This window comes from Lycorma delicatula, chromosome 6 (assembly GCF_047948215.1).
Source record: "Lycorma delicatula isolate Av1 chromosome 6, ASM4794821v1, whole genome shotgun sequence".
Lineage (NCBI taxonomy): Eukaryota > Metazoa > Arthropoda > Insecta > Hemiptera > Fulgoridae > Lycorma > Lycorma delicatula.
In genome coordinates, this window is record NC_134460.1 from 76,852,454 (window position 1) to 76,868,512 (window position 16,059).

Genomic DNA, 16,059 nt, shown 5'->3' on the forward strand with positions numbered 1-16,059 from the left:
CGTCATTAGTAACCCTCTCACCACAAGGAGAGTACATCTGTACATCAGTGTAACACTGATGTACAGATGCTGAAGTCACCTGCTAAGTTGTGACATCACAGGTAAGCGATAGAATTACATAAATGAATATAATTAAAGCATAAAAGGCCACTAGTGCTGTCACACCCGTGCGAATGAAATATGCGCACGCACTTTAGTAGAATTATTGAATTAAATTATAAAAAAAAAATTGTATTTAAATAAAATAATAAATATTTTAAATTATGTTGTGTGTAAGTTGTGCATCAGAAAAAAGCTGCATGATGGGAAAATCCTACAACTGTGTTGTCAGCTTTTTTCAAAATAATGTAATTTTTTGATATAAAAACATTATTCTTAATTGTACAATAAAAAAATTTGAGGAGATATTATGAAATTAAGAGACAAATTTTTTGATATTTGCAGTAAATGGGTAAAACACATTGATTCTACATGTCTATTTTCTGTCATTCTTAAAAGATTAAATCTTTGCGTTTTACATAATTTTAAAGCACATTTTATGAAGATAATAAAATAAAACATGTTTTACTTTTCATTTTAGAATGAAAAACATTGAGGTTACACAACATAATAGTTATAAATCTCTCTACTTTGACATATTCTAAACATAAGTGAGGGAAATGTACTTCTAATAACATATTATTGCAATTCATTTCTAGGAGATTAATTTGATACCACCACCCCATCACAACCAGCTACATATAAAGGGTTAATCAATGAGCTTTTATGTAAAATAATAACTTACTATTTCTGCGTATAATGACTGAACAGCCATTATAAAAAAGCCATTACAAAAAGGTTTCGTTTAAATTAAACAAAACCTTTTTGAGTCTAGAATCATAATCCATTACATGATTTTAATATTTAAAACCAATTTGATGAATTTTAAATTCATCAAGCACAATTAGAATTATTACAGTTTAGCTTCATCTATAAACAAAAAAGACCCATAATTCCAAATTAGAAAAATATGCTTTAATACATCTTTAATTATTGATCAAACATTATTATCTTTTCAGACACAGGGATCACCTTCAATGCACCTAAATTCACTAGAATTCAACATTAAATATTTGAATATTAAATATATTTTAAACACTAAAAATAAAATCTCTAATTAAAAATGAGATAAGATGAAACTGAATAAAATATACTTTTATTTGAAGTACAATAAATGTTTTTTTCTTTACTATAATATTAGCCTTACCACATTAAGTTTTTCATGCGCCCCATTCAAATTCTTTCTAAAATTCTCATATATTTTTAACAAATGTGGGTTGCTGATGTGGAAATTATTTAGTTCAGGAGGCAGAGGAACGTTAAAATTTGATGTTCCATCATCAGTGCTAGTGTCACTTTGTATTGCATCATTTTTCAGTTTTACCAGCATGGCTTTTATTTCTTGTAATAGAACAAAACAATTATCTCCACTCTTGCTCCTAAAATCAAAAATTAAAATACAAAAAACTGTGATCAATTTTTTTTATTTATGAAAACTGAGAATAAATATCATAACTAAACAGCAAGCAATCTTACTATTTCATTCCATGCCATAAAATATACACATACATAGAATTTTACTATATATATCAAACCCAATTGTAAAATATAACTAAAAAAAAAAAATTGCTGCAATAACAATTACTTTAACAAAGGTAATATAAATAACAACAATAAAATATGGTTTAAAAATCAGAACTGTCTTTTAAATAAAAATTCACTGTATGAATAAATCATTTCTTTAGAAGAGAATCTTTAAGATATTTTGCACTAAGGCAAAGCAACTTTTGAGATTTCATGGGAAAAAATATGACCAGATAATAGTAATAATTTAGGCAAAATTAGAAGAATAAGATTTAATAAGACAATAATTACACAAGTCAACAAAAAAAGTAATAATTTGGAACTGAAATAAAAGGTGAATATATTTTTTATGCTGACCTTAAAATGAAATCAGTTTTTCTTCATCACCTTCAGATGTTTTTGTTATGACCCTTTAAAATATTGAGAAACTTCTTAAATAATAAAATACAAAGATAATAATAATTACAATTAAAATTCATATCTTTATTCTGTAGACATTTACGTTTATCTTAATGTAATTATCTTTATTTCTTTAGAAATTAGTCATCTTGATTTCTTTTTTCTTATTTTTCTTTTGTGTTCAGTGAAGCCTTCTCTCTTCATCATCGCAGTAGTAACTCAACATAGATTCATCCTACCTGCCTTGATAACATTGTTCCATCTGCAATATGTCTTGGTGGAACCTTTCTTCTTGTTTGTCGCTGTCACCCAAGTTTAAAGGGAAAAAGTCCAAATGAGAATGTAAAAAATGAATTTTCAATGACATTCTGCAGCCTAAATTTTTGTAGTTCATTAAGAGTTCATTTATTAGCTAATCATGGTTTTCAGCCTTTTTGCTTCTAAAAAAAACAGTAACAACATCTTTGAATGACTTCTATGCTACTAGTTCTTTAGGATTCAATTTACTGTAAAATATATTTTCATGAATTAATGTTCTTATTTGTGGCTAGATGAATATTCTCTTTTTTTTACTTGGCTTCACTTAATTGTGAAAAAATCTCAGGTAAATATTTAAAGCTGTCCATATTTTTACAAAATTCTTTATCAGGCCTAATTTTAAGTGTAGAGGTGGTAAAGTAATACGACCTGCTTCGACAAGGGGAATATTGACAACATTTTCCTTTACTAGGGTAAAGTGATTTCTTTTTGACTAGTCTTTAACTGCATAGTGTTTATCTGTAGCCCAACTATCTCACAAACACAAGAAACACATATACTTTGTAAAGCCACTCTGGAGGCTGAGAAGAAGCCCTATCACTTTCAGGTCAACAGTAATTCGCCATGAGTATTCATCACACTTAATAGCTTTTAAAATTTTTGACATACTTTCATATGTTTCTTTTATTCTTACAGTATGTGCTACTATTATAGAAGAAAATTTATTCTAATTATGCAACAACACTCACAGTCTTAAACTTCTTTTTGATTAGTATATACATAAACGACAATCATGAATAACATATTCAATGTCCAGTTCAGACATTAGTCCCTAACATCAAGGCAGGAACAAATTATACAATCTCTTCTGAAGTATTTCAGAAAAATTTAATTCCTATTTCTATATAAATTGTTTCTGAAATTTTAGTATCCTTGTTTAATAAATTCCATTCTTTAACACATGAACCTAGGAGTTCTGCATGCCATTTCAACAAATACAAGTCACAAATTAATTCGATAAGTTCTGCTTGTGTGATGGGATTTTCAGTATTTGATTCTTCTGAAATGTAATTAATATCTATTGATATCTATTGAAGGTGAGGATTCATCGGTTGAGCCTTCTGGGAAATCAGACATTTCTTTCCACGAAGTTGAAACAATCTGAATCTATAAATCAACACCATGAAGTACTGGTCTCATAGCTGAACGAACATTTGGGTATGCAATACTGTTTTTATTGTTTGAATTGAAACAGCAATCATCATAATAGTTAGTAGGATCTCGCTAAATCATAGGTATACCAAAAGGCAAATACTTTTTTCCTTTTAACCATAGGGTTAGTTTAACATAGCACTTGATGGAGCCCAGGATTTATCTTGGTCTTCCAATGGACAGTCAAAATAATGTTTGTAAGCAGTTTTCAGCAGATTCGATATTGGTTTTCATTGACTTTCGTGAATTCTCCGCAAACTAACAAAAAGTATTTGGAGAATTTTTACAAGCCCGATTTTTATTCATTGTAAAATTCAAAATGTTTTAATGAATGAAAGTAAACTGAAATATTACAGAAACACTTAATTATAAAAATAATTAAGTTTTTAAAAATACTTAATTAAAATACTTCATAAAATTGTTTCACCAAGGAGTGCATTAAAATATATTGTAAAACACACACAAAACTTAACAGGTTGATCTTCAATAAAATAATACCAAAGTTGTTCTGTCATAAAAATCTTTCCCTAAATTTATGGCATCACTTATGAAACAATATTTATAATATGTCTCTATGATAAAACCACTACCACAAATAAAGAACACAGCAAGTTATACCAAGAGCTGAACTCATACTGAAGAAAATTTCATCGTGTTGCATTACTTATTACTTGACTCACTGACATGTCTTATTTGACATTAAATGACACTATTTCACTGTAATGTATCAAATATAGGTTTACAACATGCATTGCAATATAAATCAGATGTAAGTAGACATACTAAATTAATTGTATTGTTTGTTCCACGAATGATGGAACAAATAAATTTAAGGGGTTGTAACTTATGAACTTAATTTAACATTTCAAACTGAAAAATATAAATAAATAAGCAAAAAGAAATTCTTGATTAACCAAATTACCAGATAACTAGATAAAAAAACGAATTTCATTTCAAAACGAATCAAAACTTATAAGTAATTGTTCAACAATAAAATACAGTTTAAAGTAAATCTTCATTATTCAGGAAAAATAAATAAATTAAAAAAGTTATTTAACCCTGATACAAAAGGTACTAAAAAAATTATTATTCTAAATTAAAATTTACTTATCATTTACAGTACAATTAACTAAATTTAAAAAAAAGACAAAAATTTTTTTTCTAAAAAAAAAAACTATCAGACCTAACTGAATTGAACAGTTAAAAATACTTATTGTAAATAAATAAAAACCAAAATCCGGATCTAGATACACTTTCCAGTACATCTACTTTGTTACAACTTATCTCAATTTATGAGAGTGACGAGCGATATGTACATAATTTAAGAGCAAAATTCAAAAAAATAATTAAAAAAATTACTGTTAAATCCTAAATTCAAAAATTAATAAAAATAAAAAATAAAAACTAATGTACCACCTTAATAACCTCCTTATAAGTGTATCTTGACCTAACATAAATCCAAAAAAAGAGAAAGAAAATAAATTTTCATTACACTCAATGACAGCGATATACAAGAAAGAAAAAGGTACAAAAAATTGTGGAATATCATTTAAATCACAGGTTCCTCTAAAAAGATTTAAAAACCGCCAGATCTATTAAATTTCAATTAATAAAATATACTCCTTAGAAACCAACATTAATTTAGAATAACAGGGTATCTAATTCTGGTTTAAATACAAATTTAAATAGAGAAAAAAAAATTTATTATATAAATTTCACCTAATACAAAATATAAAAAATGTAATAAAACTAATTTCTAAAAAAAATTAACTTGAACCTGATGTATAACCGCAAATGCAGGGACAACATTTTTTAGTTCTAAAAAATATAACTTCAATTAAAAAATTAACTTTAGAAAATTCCTAAACTTAAATAATAATTATTTTAAAAAGGTCTTCCTCCCTAAGTGACAAATGAAGCTACCCCTAACTTTGAATGCCAATTTAATGCAAAAAAAAAACAAAACGGTTCAATATAGTAAAAACCCACAACCGGAAATTAAACAATAACTATAAAAAGGAACTAATAAGCTCAACTAATTAAAATAAGTAAGAAAATAGTAAGAGTATATAACAATAAATTTATTCTTAAGAAATAGATAATTAAACAAAAAAAAACATTTGTAATTATTTTTATAAATAAAATTTAGACCATGAGATTTTTTTTTAATAATTATATATTTTTAAATAGAAATATTATTATATAATTATTTTTCTAAGGTTTATTAAATTACAAAATTTTTTTTATTATAAAACATTATTATAAATCAACTATTATTTAATTTGATTGATGTTATATTTAAATCAACCCATTATCAAATAATTATTTTATTTAAATTAAGTTTTTTTTTTAAATTATAATTATATTACTGATGCGTTTAATTAAATAATTTATTTTATATGATTATTTTTACAAAAACCAGTTTGCATATAAATAAAGATTTTATTTTAATATATCCTTCTTTAAATAACCTAGAATAAGTAATAGTTATATAACAATTTTTTTAATTAGCATATCTATTAATTAAACTTTAACATATAATAAAATATTATATTATAGGGAGAAGTTATAATATTAAAATAAATATGTTATTATATATAATATATATATTATAGTATATCTATTTTTTTATTTTTTGTAATATGATAATTAATCAATTCGATGATATAATATAAATATCTTATTATAAACAAAAAACCCTTAAACATATTCAGATTAAGCATATAGAATACTATGTAGAACACCTAGTCCCTTTTCAGTTCCAAATTTTATGTTGATGTGTTATTGATCGAACATTATTTTAAAAAGACATCACATTTTTTTATAAATATAAAATATCTAAACAAAACATATACAGTAACAAATGACAAATAAACTACAGATAAGAACAAACTGCATAAACCATAATCAATGACAGAATTTGCAAGCTAGTAACTTCATTTAAACTTGTTATCAGATAAATTTTTTAAATTTCATGTTCTACTTAGAATAACTGCCACTACTTGCACCATGATTTGCAATCATAATTTACCCATTCATCAAATATTTTATTGTGAATTAATTTATTTGAAAAAATTAATGTTTTTTTTTATTCACTTACAAGATGCTAGAGTACTACAAGCTGTAGTTGATGCGTAAAAAAATAAGTTTAAATTCTGAACACCAACTTAAATTCTCACCGTAATTTTTAACAATAACATATAAGTATAATAGATTATTTTGCTGCAGATTAATTACAGCAATGCTGTCAAAGTTGTTGTAGCATATCATAAAATTAGTATGTGAAGAAGGTTTAGTGCAAAAAAAAATCAGTTTTAATATTATCACAAATTTTCAATAAACAGCATAATTACCTGTTCTTCAACCATAATTGAGAAGGTCTAGTAAAAAGGATGTATGCAAGTAGATTCCCTTTTTAAGGAGATCATATTTTTAGATTCTCCACGGCTTTGTTTGTTTGTCTGTAAAGTTTCACTCCATTTTCTTTTTATTTCACTTTAGGATGATGAAATCAAGTAAGCAGTGCCACATGCTGTTTACTTATAGGTATTAGGTTATGAGGTTATACTTATATTTATTGTTGGAGTTTACTGTGCTTTTATTTTGATATTGTTTCTTTCAAAAATGAGTGGTGAATCAGATGAAAATGATATTGTAGGTATTAGTGAAAAAAAAAAACTGTAAAAATTAGTCTACGAAAAAACACGAAGACGACACAAAGATATTAAGGTGAGGAACTTCTTATTCTGATAAGAAAAATTCTGGCACACCATTTAAGGTTCTTTTGGACAGTTGTAAAGAAATATGCTGTAAAAGAATAAATGTTGAAAACTAATAGATCCTGTACAATCAGTTCTTTGTGAGGGTTGTAAAGAACAGCAAGATGTTCTACTAGCTGGATTAATGCGCTGTAAACCTTCTTTCATTTATCATGTAGGTGCTAAACACAAAAGGGAAAATATTTGGAAGTACAGTGTAAAAATGAGTGGTTCAGAAGCAATTATCTGTCAAAATGTTTTACATAGTCTCTAAGTTTCAGAGAAAAGGTTACAAATTATCCAGCAGAAATCCTAAATAATGAATCATTTGGAGAGAAACACGGAACCCATCAAAATAGATCTTGTTCAATAGATAATAATGTTTGAGATCTAGCTAAAGAGCACTTAACACTTATTCCTAATACAGAGTCCCGTTACTCAAGAAATAAATCAAGTAAGAGACATCTTGAAAATTCTATATGTATCCTAAAAAGTTGTACCAAATGTTTAAAGAATTTTATAAAGAAAAAACTAATCAAGAGTTAAATTGTTAAGTAACCCAAATGATACTTGTAAAGTCCAATATGAAATACATTTAAGAAAGTATTATGCCTATAAAAAAAAAGGAAGAGCTGATAGGCAAGTGTAAAGAGAATAACAGTCAGATATTTGTGCTAGAGTTTGACTGTGCCCAAAAATTACCTTTACCTAAAACTAATGAGATGTCACAATTTGATAAACGGCTGATGTGGGTGTACTTATTTAATTTACATTGCCATAATGATGATAGCAGTAACTTATACTAATTTTTGGAAACAAACAAAGAAAAACTCTGACACCATGTGTTACCATTTTTATTTAACACAGTAAATGATAATTTCAGTGACTCTTTTAAAGAAATTCATCTCTTTTCTCATGGAGCAGGGGGACAAAATAAAATTTTTTTGGTCACATCCTTTTGTAGTTGGTTGTCAATGAAGTTCAATGTGACAGTAATCCCATATATGTTTGTTAGAAGGCACTTTTTCTTGCCGATGTGACTGCAACTTTGGTTTTTGTGATTCAAAGAAAAAAGGAAGAGAAAATTCACAACTTAGACAAGTACGTAAAACTGCTTGCTGCTGCATGAAAAACCCTAAGTGCTTTGTTGTCAAAAATTGTGCACCAATATTACAGAAATGGTCAAAAAGATTGAAGAACATAATGAAAAAAAACCTTCAGCGAAGAACTATGTCTTTAAAGTACAGTCATACACAAGGTTGACTTTTCCACCCACAGGTGGACTGGCAGCAGTGACAACTTATAGTGGAACATTTATGCATTTCACATTCTTCAGGAAAAAATATATCGTCATGGATATTCCCAAACAGTTACCTGAGAAAGATAGAGTTCAAATTAATGCATCAAAAGAGACTAATATAAGAAGTTTATAAGTTGCAAGTATTATAAGAAGTTAAGGTTTTAGAACCACAAGCTATTAGTTGGTTTGAACAAGTGTTTCAAGGTTCACGTGAATGTCCTGTGGTTGAAACTGTGGTAGAAAATTTTTTTTATATGAAAATTTGTTTCATTTTTCAGTCTATCAACCAAGGATAATTTTTTTTTTAATGTATATGTAAATATATTTTGATGATTTGATTTTATACTGAATAAACATAAATATTTCTTCATAATAATATATACTGTACTTATTTTTTGTGTTAACAAATATTGTTGAGTGCTATATAAGTAGCCATCTATGTAGAAACAACATCTGTGTATAAAAACATGGTAGAAGTTCATTTCTCTAAAAAAAGGTTTATGAAAATAAATTTCAATATATGATTTAAAAAATGTGTAAATTTCAAACTTCTCATTTGGGCCTAGAAAACAAATATTCAGTAATTATGAATTAAAAGCATTACAAATCTTAACACCATGTTTTCTAAAAACATGGTTTTCTTGTATGCACCCTTTTTAGATAGACCTCTTCAACTTATCTGTGCATTGTTATTTTAATACAAATTAGTTTGTTTTAAAATTTACAAATAATACTAACAGCACATCTACTTAGATGATGAATAAAAAAAAAACAAATTTTGACCATCCCTGAATCTATTTTGACTAGTTTTGTTGTGAAGTCTGTACGTATGTATCTTGCATAACTTAAAAACTTTTAGCTGAAGGATGTTGAAATTTGGATTTAGGATTGTTGTAACATCTAGTTACGCACTTCCCTTTTGACTGCAATCGTCTGAACCAAAAGTGTCTAAAAAACGTTCAAAACCCCAAAAAAGTTGGATTTTGGACTTTTTCTTAACTGCAGTAATAAGCCCTCATTGAGAGCGTTTCAACGATATATCATAAGTAATATTTATTTTCATTGGTTCCAGAGTTATAGCCAAATAAAATTTTAATTAATGAAATATTTGGATCTTACAAGGGGAAAGCACATCAGTTCGAATCTGACTTCATCTCCTTTTTTTTAAATTTAAATATATTTATTTATTAATAATTATTAACCTCTTATTGCAAAAAAATGTTTATGATAAATAATAATTGTATAAAAAAAAAATATATATATATATATATATATATATATATATATAAAAATCAAAAAAATGAACTTAAAAATAATAAAGCAAGCGGAGAAGAGCAAACAGTTGCAGAAATTTGGAAAAATGCAGGAGAATCAGTTAAGAAATCTTTGCGTAATTCTCTGATTAAAATTTGGGAATCCGAAAAACTTCCAGAACATTGGATATTACACATCCTTTTCACAAAAAAAGGCGACAAGACAAATCCGGACAATTATCGTGGAATTTCGTTATTGGATTGTACGTATAAAATTTTATGTAGAATTATTTACAATAGAATTACGGACCAACTAAAAAGCGAGCTAGGCGATTACCAAGGTGGTTTTCGGCCTTGGCGCAGTTGTCCATATCAAATTATTACTTTCAAATTACTTATAGATATTTAGAATAGAAAGCAAAAACAGATGATCATTTCTTTTATTGATTTCAAAAAAAGCGTAAGATTGTATACATAGGCCTTCGATGTTAAAAATTCTGAAAAATCTCGGATTGGATCCTAAATCGGTAAATATGATCGGTTTAACATTGACAAATACAAAATCTAAAGTGAAGTTTCGTGGCGTATTTTCCGAACCTTTTTACATAAAAACCGGATTGAGACTAGGCGACGGACTTTCGCCTTAATTGTGCACTAGAATTTCTGATGTGCGAATGGTTTAAAATTAATCCAAAAAATATTCACATAGGATACAAAAGAGATAACTTAAATTTAAATTGCCTAGGATTTGCCGACGACTTAGCTTTATTAGCTAATAGTATCGCAGAAGCCAGAATACAACTTAGTATAGAAGAACTTGCGAATAAAATTGGACTTACGAAAAGATTAAAATGATGGCTATAGATCCTTTAGTTATTAATTCTGTGAATATTAACGGAAACAAAGTAGAACTTGTAGAAAAATTTAAATATCTTGGAGAGATCATTACTTGTAATCGTAACGAAAAACAAAATTGGACTGAAAGACTTAATAAATTATTTAAAGTGCTACAAGTAACCAAAAATACTTGCAACAAAAAATCGCTCTCGATTAACACTAAAATTAGACATTACAAAACTGTGGTTAAACAGTAATTACTTACGCGAGCGAGACTTTATTAGATTAAATCAGAAGAATAGGACTGAACCTTTGCTTAAAGTTGAACGCAGGATTCTTAGAAACTGCATAAACAAAAAATATAAACACGAAATTCAGTACAGATTATTACCTAATAAATTTCTGTACGAAAACTTGGAATCCTTAATCGATACTATGAAAAAGAAGCGAATTTATTTCTGCGTACACTTGTTAAGATTACCGCAGGATAGCATTACTAAGAGAATTATCGATCGATTTTGGTCTTTAAAAAATCCGCCATTATGGATCAAAGAAATTAAAGAAGATATGCAAGAATTAAATCTGACTTACGAAGATTTACTTAATAAATCCGAAAAATTAAAATTTGTTATTAAAGATCCGAATACCGACTTTAATGTAAGAACTTTAAATTATACAAAAAGGGATTATTCAGAAGAGGTTCGTAAAGCAAGATCATTAAGAACGACTAAATATTGGGAGTAAGTAAAAGCTAAGAACTTGAAGGCCAAAAGATCGGCAAAAAAGACTTGAATTATTCTGACTAAAGTGGTCCTTTGCAGCCTTAAAAGTAAAAAAAAAAATTATGAAAAAGTATCAGAAGTTTCAACGAAATAAACTTTTATGTATTTTTCATTTTAAAAAAATGTGTATATGTAATTTAATGAGCATACAAAGAAGTCATATGGTATCCACATCGATTTTTTCCTTTTTAAAATTCACAAACTGAATTAACTGTAACTAAGTAAACTCTGTGTTATAGAAATAATAAAAATAAGCATGCTAAAATTAATTATAAGTAATTTAAATAGACTAATAAAATAAAATCTGGTAGCGGTAATTGCACTTGTCTACACAACATACCTGGCTTGGACGCAGCTGCAAAGTGATTAACAAACGATTTTTGTAAAGCAAACCATATCAATCATGTATAAAACATGATTTTGGCAAATCTTATTTGCATTTAATCAATATATCATTAAATAAAAATGATAATTATATTTTAAAATAAGGATTAAATCATAATTATTATACGAATATATATATAAAAATTGAACAAATATAGATAATTTATATATTTTTCCAAATGAAAAGAATTTATTTCATAATAACAAAGCAAACAAAATTTAAAAATTAATATTAATAATAGAAGACAAAAAGATAATGTTGATGATAATAATAAACTTAACATAAAATTCAATAATTCAAAACAAACATGTAGAAACTAATTCCATTATTATACAGACAAATAAATGTTCCAGTCACCACAAAAAAATGATGAATGCAATAATAAAATGGATACATTTTGAAACAGTGATAATTATAACAAAGTTAAATATGACCCTGCAAATAAATTCAAGAATAAATAAATAACAATCCATTTTCTGCAGCATTTTCAGATTTATAAAGATATTTTTCCAATAAGACCTTTAGTCAATTACATAAATGCATCTTGATACAAAATTTGTAAACGTACCATTAAAAGAAAACTATAACTTAAAAATCTGTATAATAAAAGATGGCATTTTAGTTAAAGAAATTAAAAAATAAAATGCATGAATTACTTATTAAACAAACAATTTTTCTTTTACAATTTAAATCGAAATTATTCGTCTTTTAATAATTACTACACAAAAGAAAAAAGTCTCTGTACAGGTTCACCATTAAGTAGCATAATGGTTGAAGTATTCATTCAAAACATGGATGATAAAGTAATTAACAATATAAAACATACACATAAAGTAAAATTATTTAAACAATACACGGTTTATGTTTTAGTAATACACTATAAACAAATCGGTTATGAATACAATATAATTTTAAAAAATTAAATGGATTGCATAAAAATGTTACATATACACTAGAAACAGAAAACAATAACATCATATTTTTTCTAGATTTAAGTATAAAAAAGTATAAAAATAAACTAAACTTAGAATCTATAGAAATCCATACATCTACATCACCAAAAAATTTCAACTTGCAGGGTTACAATTCACAGAATTTTAAAATATTTAGAGAATATAATATCTATAACGAAAAAAATAACCCACGATTAACAAAAAAATCACATTTAAACAAAAAACCCAAATGAAAAAATCACTATATTGAAACAATACAAAATGACACACAGTACAAGCCCATTCCATGAAATAAAAAATTAAATACAGTGATAAATAATTTTAAAGCTGAAACAAATAACATTCATAACAAGGCAGGTATACATAAAATAAAATGCAGTTCTGTTACGCAAGATAAATTTTACATAGGCATGACTAACAGTTCATTTAAAAAGCAATTTCAAGAACAAGTACTTTTATGCATATAAATATGGAAAACAAAATCTAATTATGCAGATCACATACATAAAAAATAAACGCTCATTTACAAAATTAGAAAATTGTTCACTGATGAAGCAGTGCGCACTACAAAAATGTTAGTGAAATTTAAAAGCGGAGAAAACATTAAGTGTTTTTTCTTTAATTAATTGTTTATATACACATATAATTGTTTAAACAGTTTTTTTATATATATATATAATTGTTTGATATAAGACTATCAACCGCATATGTTCTAACATAATTATTCATTATCTGACACAAAGATGATTTATCCAAATAAATAAAACAAACACGTATTACGTTAATACTTATCAAGAAGAATTAACTAAGTTCAACTTGGACATCTTTTAACCCTTCAAGGATCTTGGGAATCAAAATCAATCACTTAATCCTCACGAAAGCTCACAAAGTTATTGTTTTAGTGCCCATTATTAGGACAAGTATTAAGAATAGTAGTATTATTCATTATTAGTTTCACAGTCCCAAAATGCAACTTGTTATCTATTGCACATACCTTAGCTACAGTCTTCTCACTGATTTTTTTGAAAAAAGCAATCTGTCTAGCCTAGCAGCAACCAAACATTTGGTTGCAAAAATAGGGTTTTATAATGTAACTAAAATGAATTGTAGCAGTTTAAACGGATCTTCTATTGAACTTGGAAGATCTTGGAGAATCTTTATCATGAGAAAGTATTTTTTCTATTACTTCAAGAGTACATAGTGTTTTGATAGGCCAGAAAAATATCATTAGCTTAAATAAACTTCCTTCAAAGCATCAGCGATAAGTTATATGAATAAACAAATTAAAAAGCAATGGGGAGAGAACTGAACCCTAGGGCCTATTACATAAATTGTGCAACTGCTACAATTAAAAAATAAAAACAAATAACTGTATATCTCAACATGTTACTTAATCTGAAAATTTTTAGGTATGTGATGCTACTAGGTATAGCTGGTCGATCAAGCAACAGCTTGATCAACAGGCTCTTCCTACAAATACATTATATGAATAAGAAAGGTCAGTGGAGATTGCTTTAGTCTTATATGAAATCCAACCTCAATGTATGTTGTGGCCCAAACTTGGTCAACACAACTTCATCCTCTTGAAATCCAATTTGTTTCAGAATGTAGTATAGTAAATCTCAGGAGAAAAATGCTGGAGAGTATGATTATAGTCGTCAATTTGTTTTTAAAAGCACAACCAGGTTGTTCTTGAAAATCTCACACAGTTTAAGTAAAGCCATACTAACAGAAAACCAACTAATTTTAGTGATTTCCAACTGAAATTTTGACAAATCAAGACCAACCCTGTACTTTGTATCAAGCATATGTGTTTTAACTGAATTAACTGAAAAAATAGACTAACTGAATAAAACTGAATTCACCTTCACATAAAAAGCAAACAATGGTCAATATTTAAGCTATGCAAATAGAAATCTGCAATTATTCTTTATATAATTTTTTTTTGGCATAATTCTAATCACTTTTTTTTTGTATAAAATAACTTTTTTGTTTTAACAAGGGAAGAATGTCTGAAATATGTGCTCCATAAATTTTTGGTTTTTGTCAAGGGAAATGACTAATAACCTACTGGTTATCAGACCTTGGATCACACTGTACAAACCAGGAACTAGGCTGACAAGCCAATAGGGGCCTGAATCAGTAGGAAGACCCTTCTAATAAATTGACACTTGTGTTTATCTCAAAGCATCAGGGAAAAGCCCAGAAATGTAGCACTGATTTTTGAAAATAACAAAAGGTTATTGTTTCTGTTACACTGTTTGTTTTTTTCAGTTGAGGAAAAATTTTACATTGGGTGAATTTAAACATAAGAGATTAATGACTACTTTAAGTACATTATTAATTTAATTCTACAAATTTGTGTTGCCTCAGTATGTTATACAATCAATAAAAATAATCATTACAACTTAATAATGCTAACATAATAAAATTGTTTGGATAAATAACACTACATAAATTTAAATCGATGTTGGCGTCACTTTTTATTATTTCTATGCTATAATGGTTATAGAAAGATGAAATTGTGATTTCTTTTTGTTAATTTACATCTCGTCTCTATAACATTTAAGATAAATCTCTCTTAACTGAACAATGAGATTATTAATAAAAAAAGGTTTCTTCCAGGTGAATCTGTGATACTTTTCCAAAATTTAACCTACCAATATTTTCAAACTCCCACAAGTAAACAGATAATGGTCAACAAAAAATTTCAATTATTAAGAATATGAACAAATTCTTTTTGAAAATATAAAAGTATACTTACTTTGTTATCAATCAATAAGCTCGAAAAACCATAGAAAACAGAAATAACCTACCAGGAAATTCCGATAACAGGCTACCGCCAAGACATCAGGTTAACAAACATAATTTTCATTAACGTAATTTACCTTTCAGCCTAGTTACATGATGGTTGAATAACAGACTATGTGATTTAATTATACCACTAATAATTAAACAAATAATAAAATAAATAAATAAAAACCTACTTAAAAAATAATAGTACTAAAAAGTTACAAATAATTACATTTTTTTTATTTATTAACTAAAGTAAAAGTATTTACAACAAATAACTATGTTTGAAGTCGATGCCATCCATCACAAATTAAATAAATATAAAGTTACGTAAAGTTGGTACTTCAACCGATCGCTAGCCGCCTGGCTAAAGACAGGATTGCCACAATTAAAATGGGATCTCAGGAGTGTCTCACAATTATACTTAATCTCGAGTTCGCTAAGGCATATATACTTTCTGATTCTTATATCAGGCTTTGTATGTCGCAATTTAGAGGTAAAGTTAT

The 16,059-nt window shown here is 27.0% G+C and overlaps 1 protein-coding gene across 4 annotated transcripts in view; it reads right to left on the minus strand.

The window, feature by feature from the left end:
- Positions 1-15,614, minus strand: part of LOC142326690 (uncharacterized) — a 31,978-nt gene extending 16,364 nt beyond the window's left edge. For 2 of the 4 annotated variants that reach the window (XM_075369314.1, XM_075369317.1), the window contains exons 1-2: positions 15,525-15,614; positions 1,247-1,478 (exon numbers count right to left, since the gene is read on the minus strand). In XM_075369314.1, coding sequence (XP_075225429.1) covers positions 1,247-1,429 — 183 coding nt within the window. In that variant the 5' untranslated portion in view covers positions 1,430-1,478; positions 15,525-15,614. Of the gene's footprint in view, positions 1-1,246; positions 1,479-11,762; positions 11,852-15,524 lie in introns of those variants that run through there. The other 2 variants (XM_075369316.1, XM_075369315.1) reach the window with 2 other exon arrangements.
- Positions 15,615-16,059: the final 445 nt, after the last annotated feature.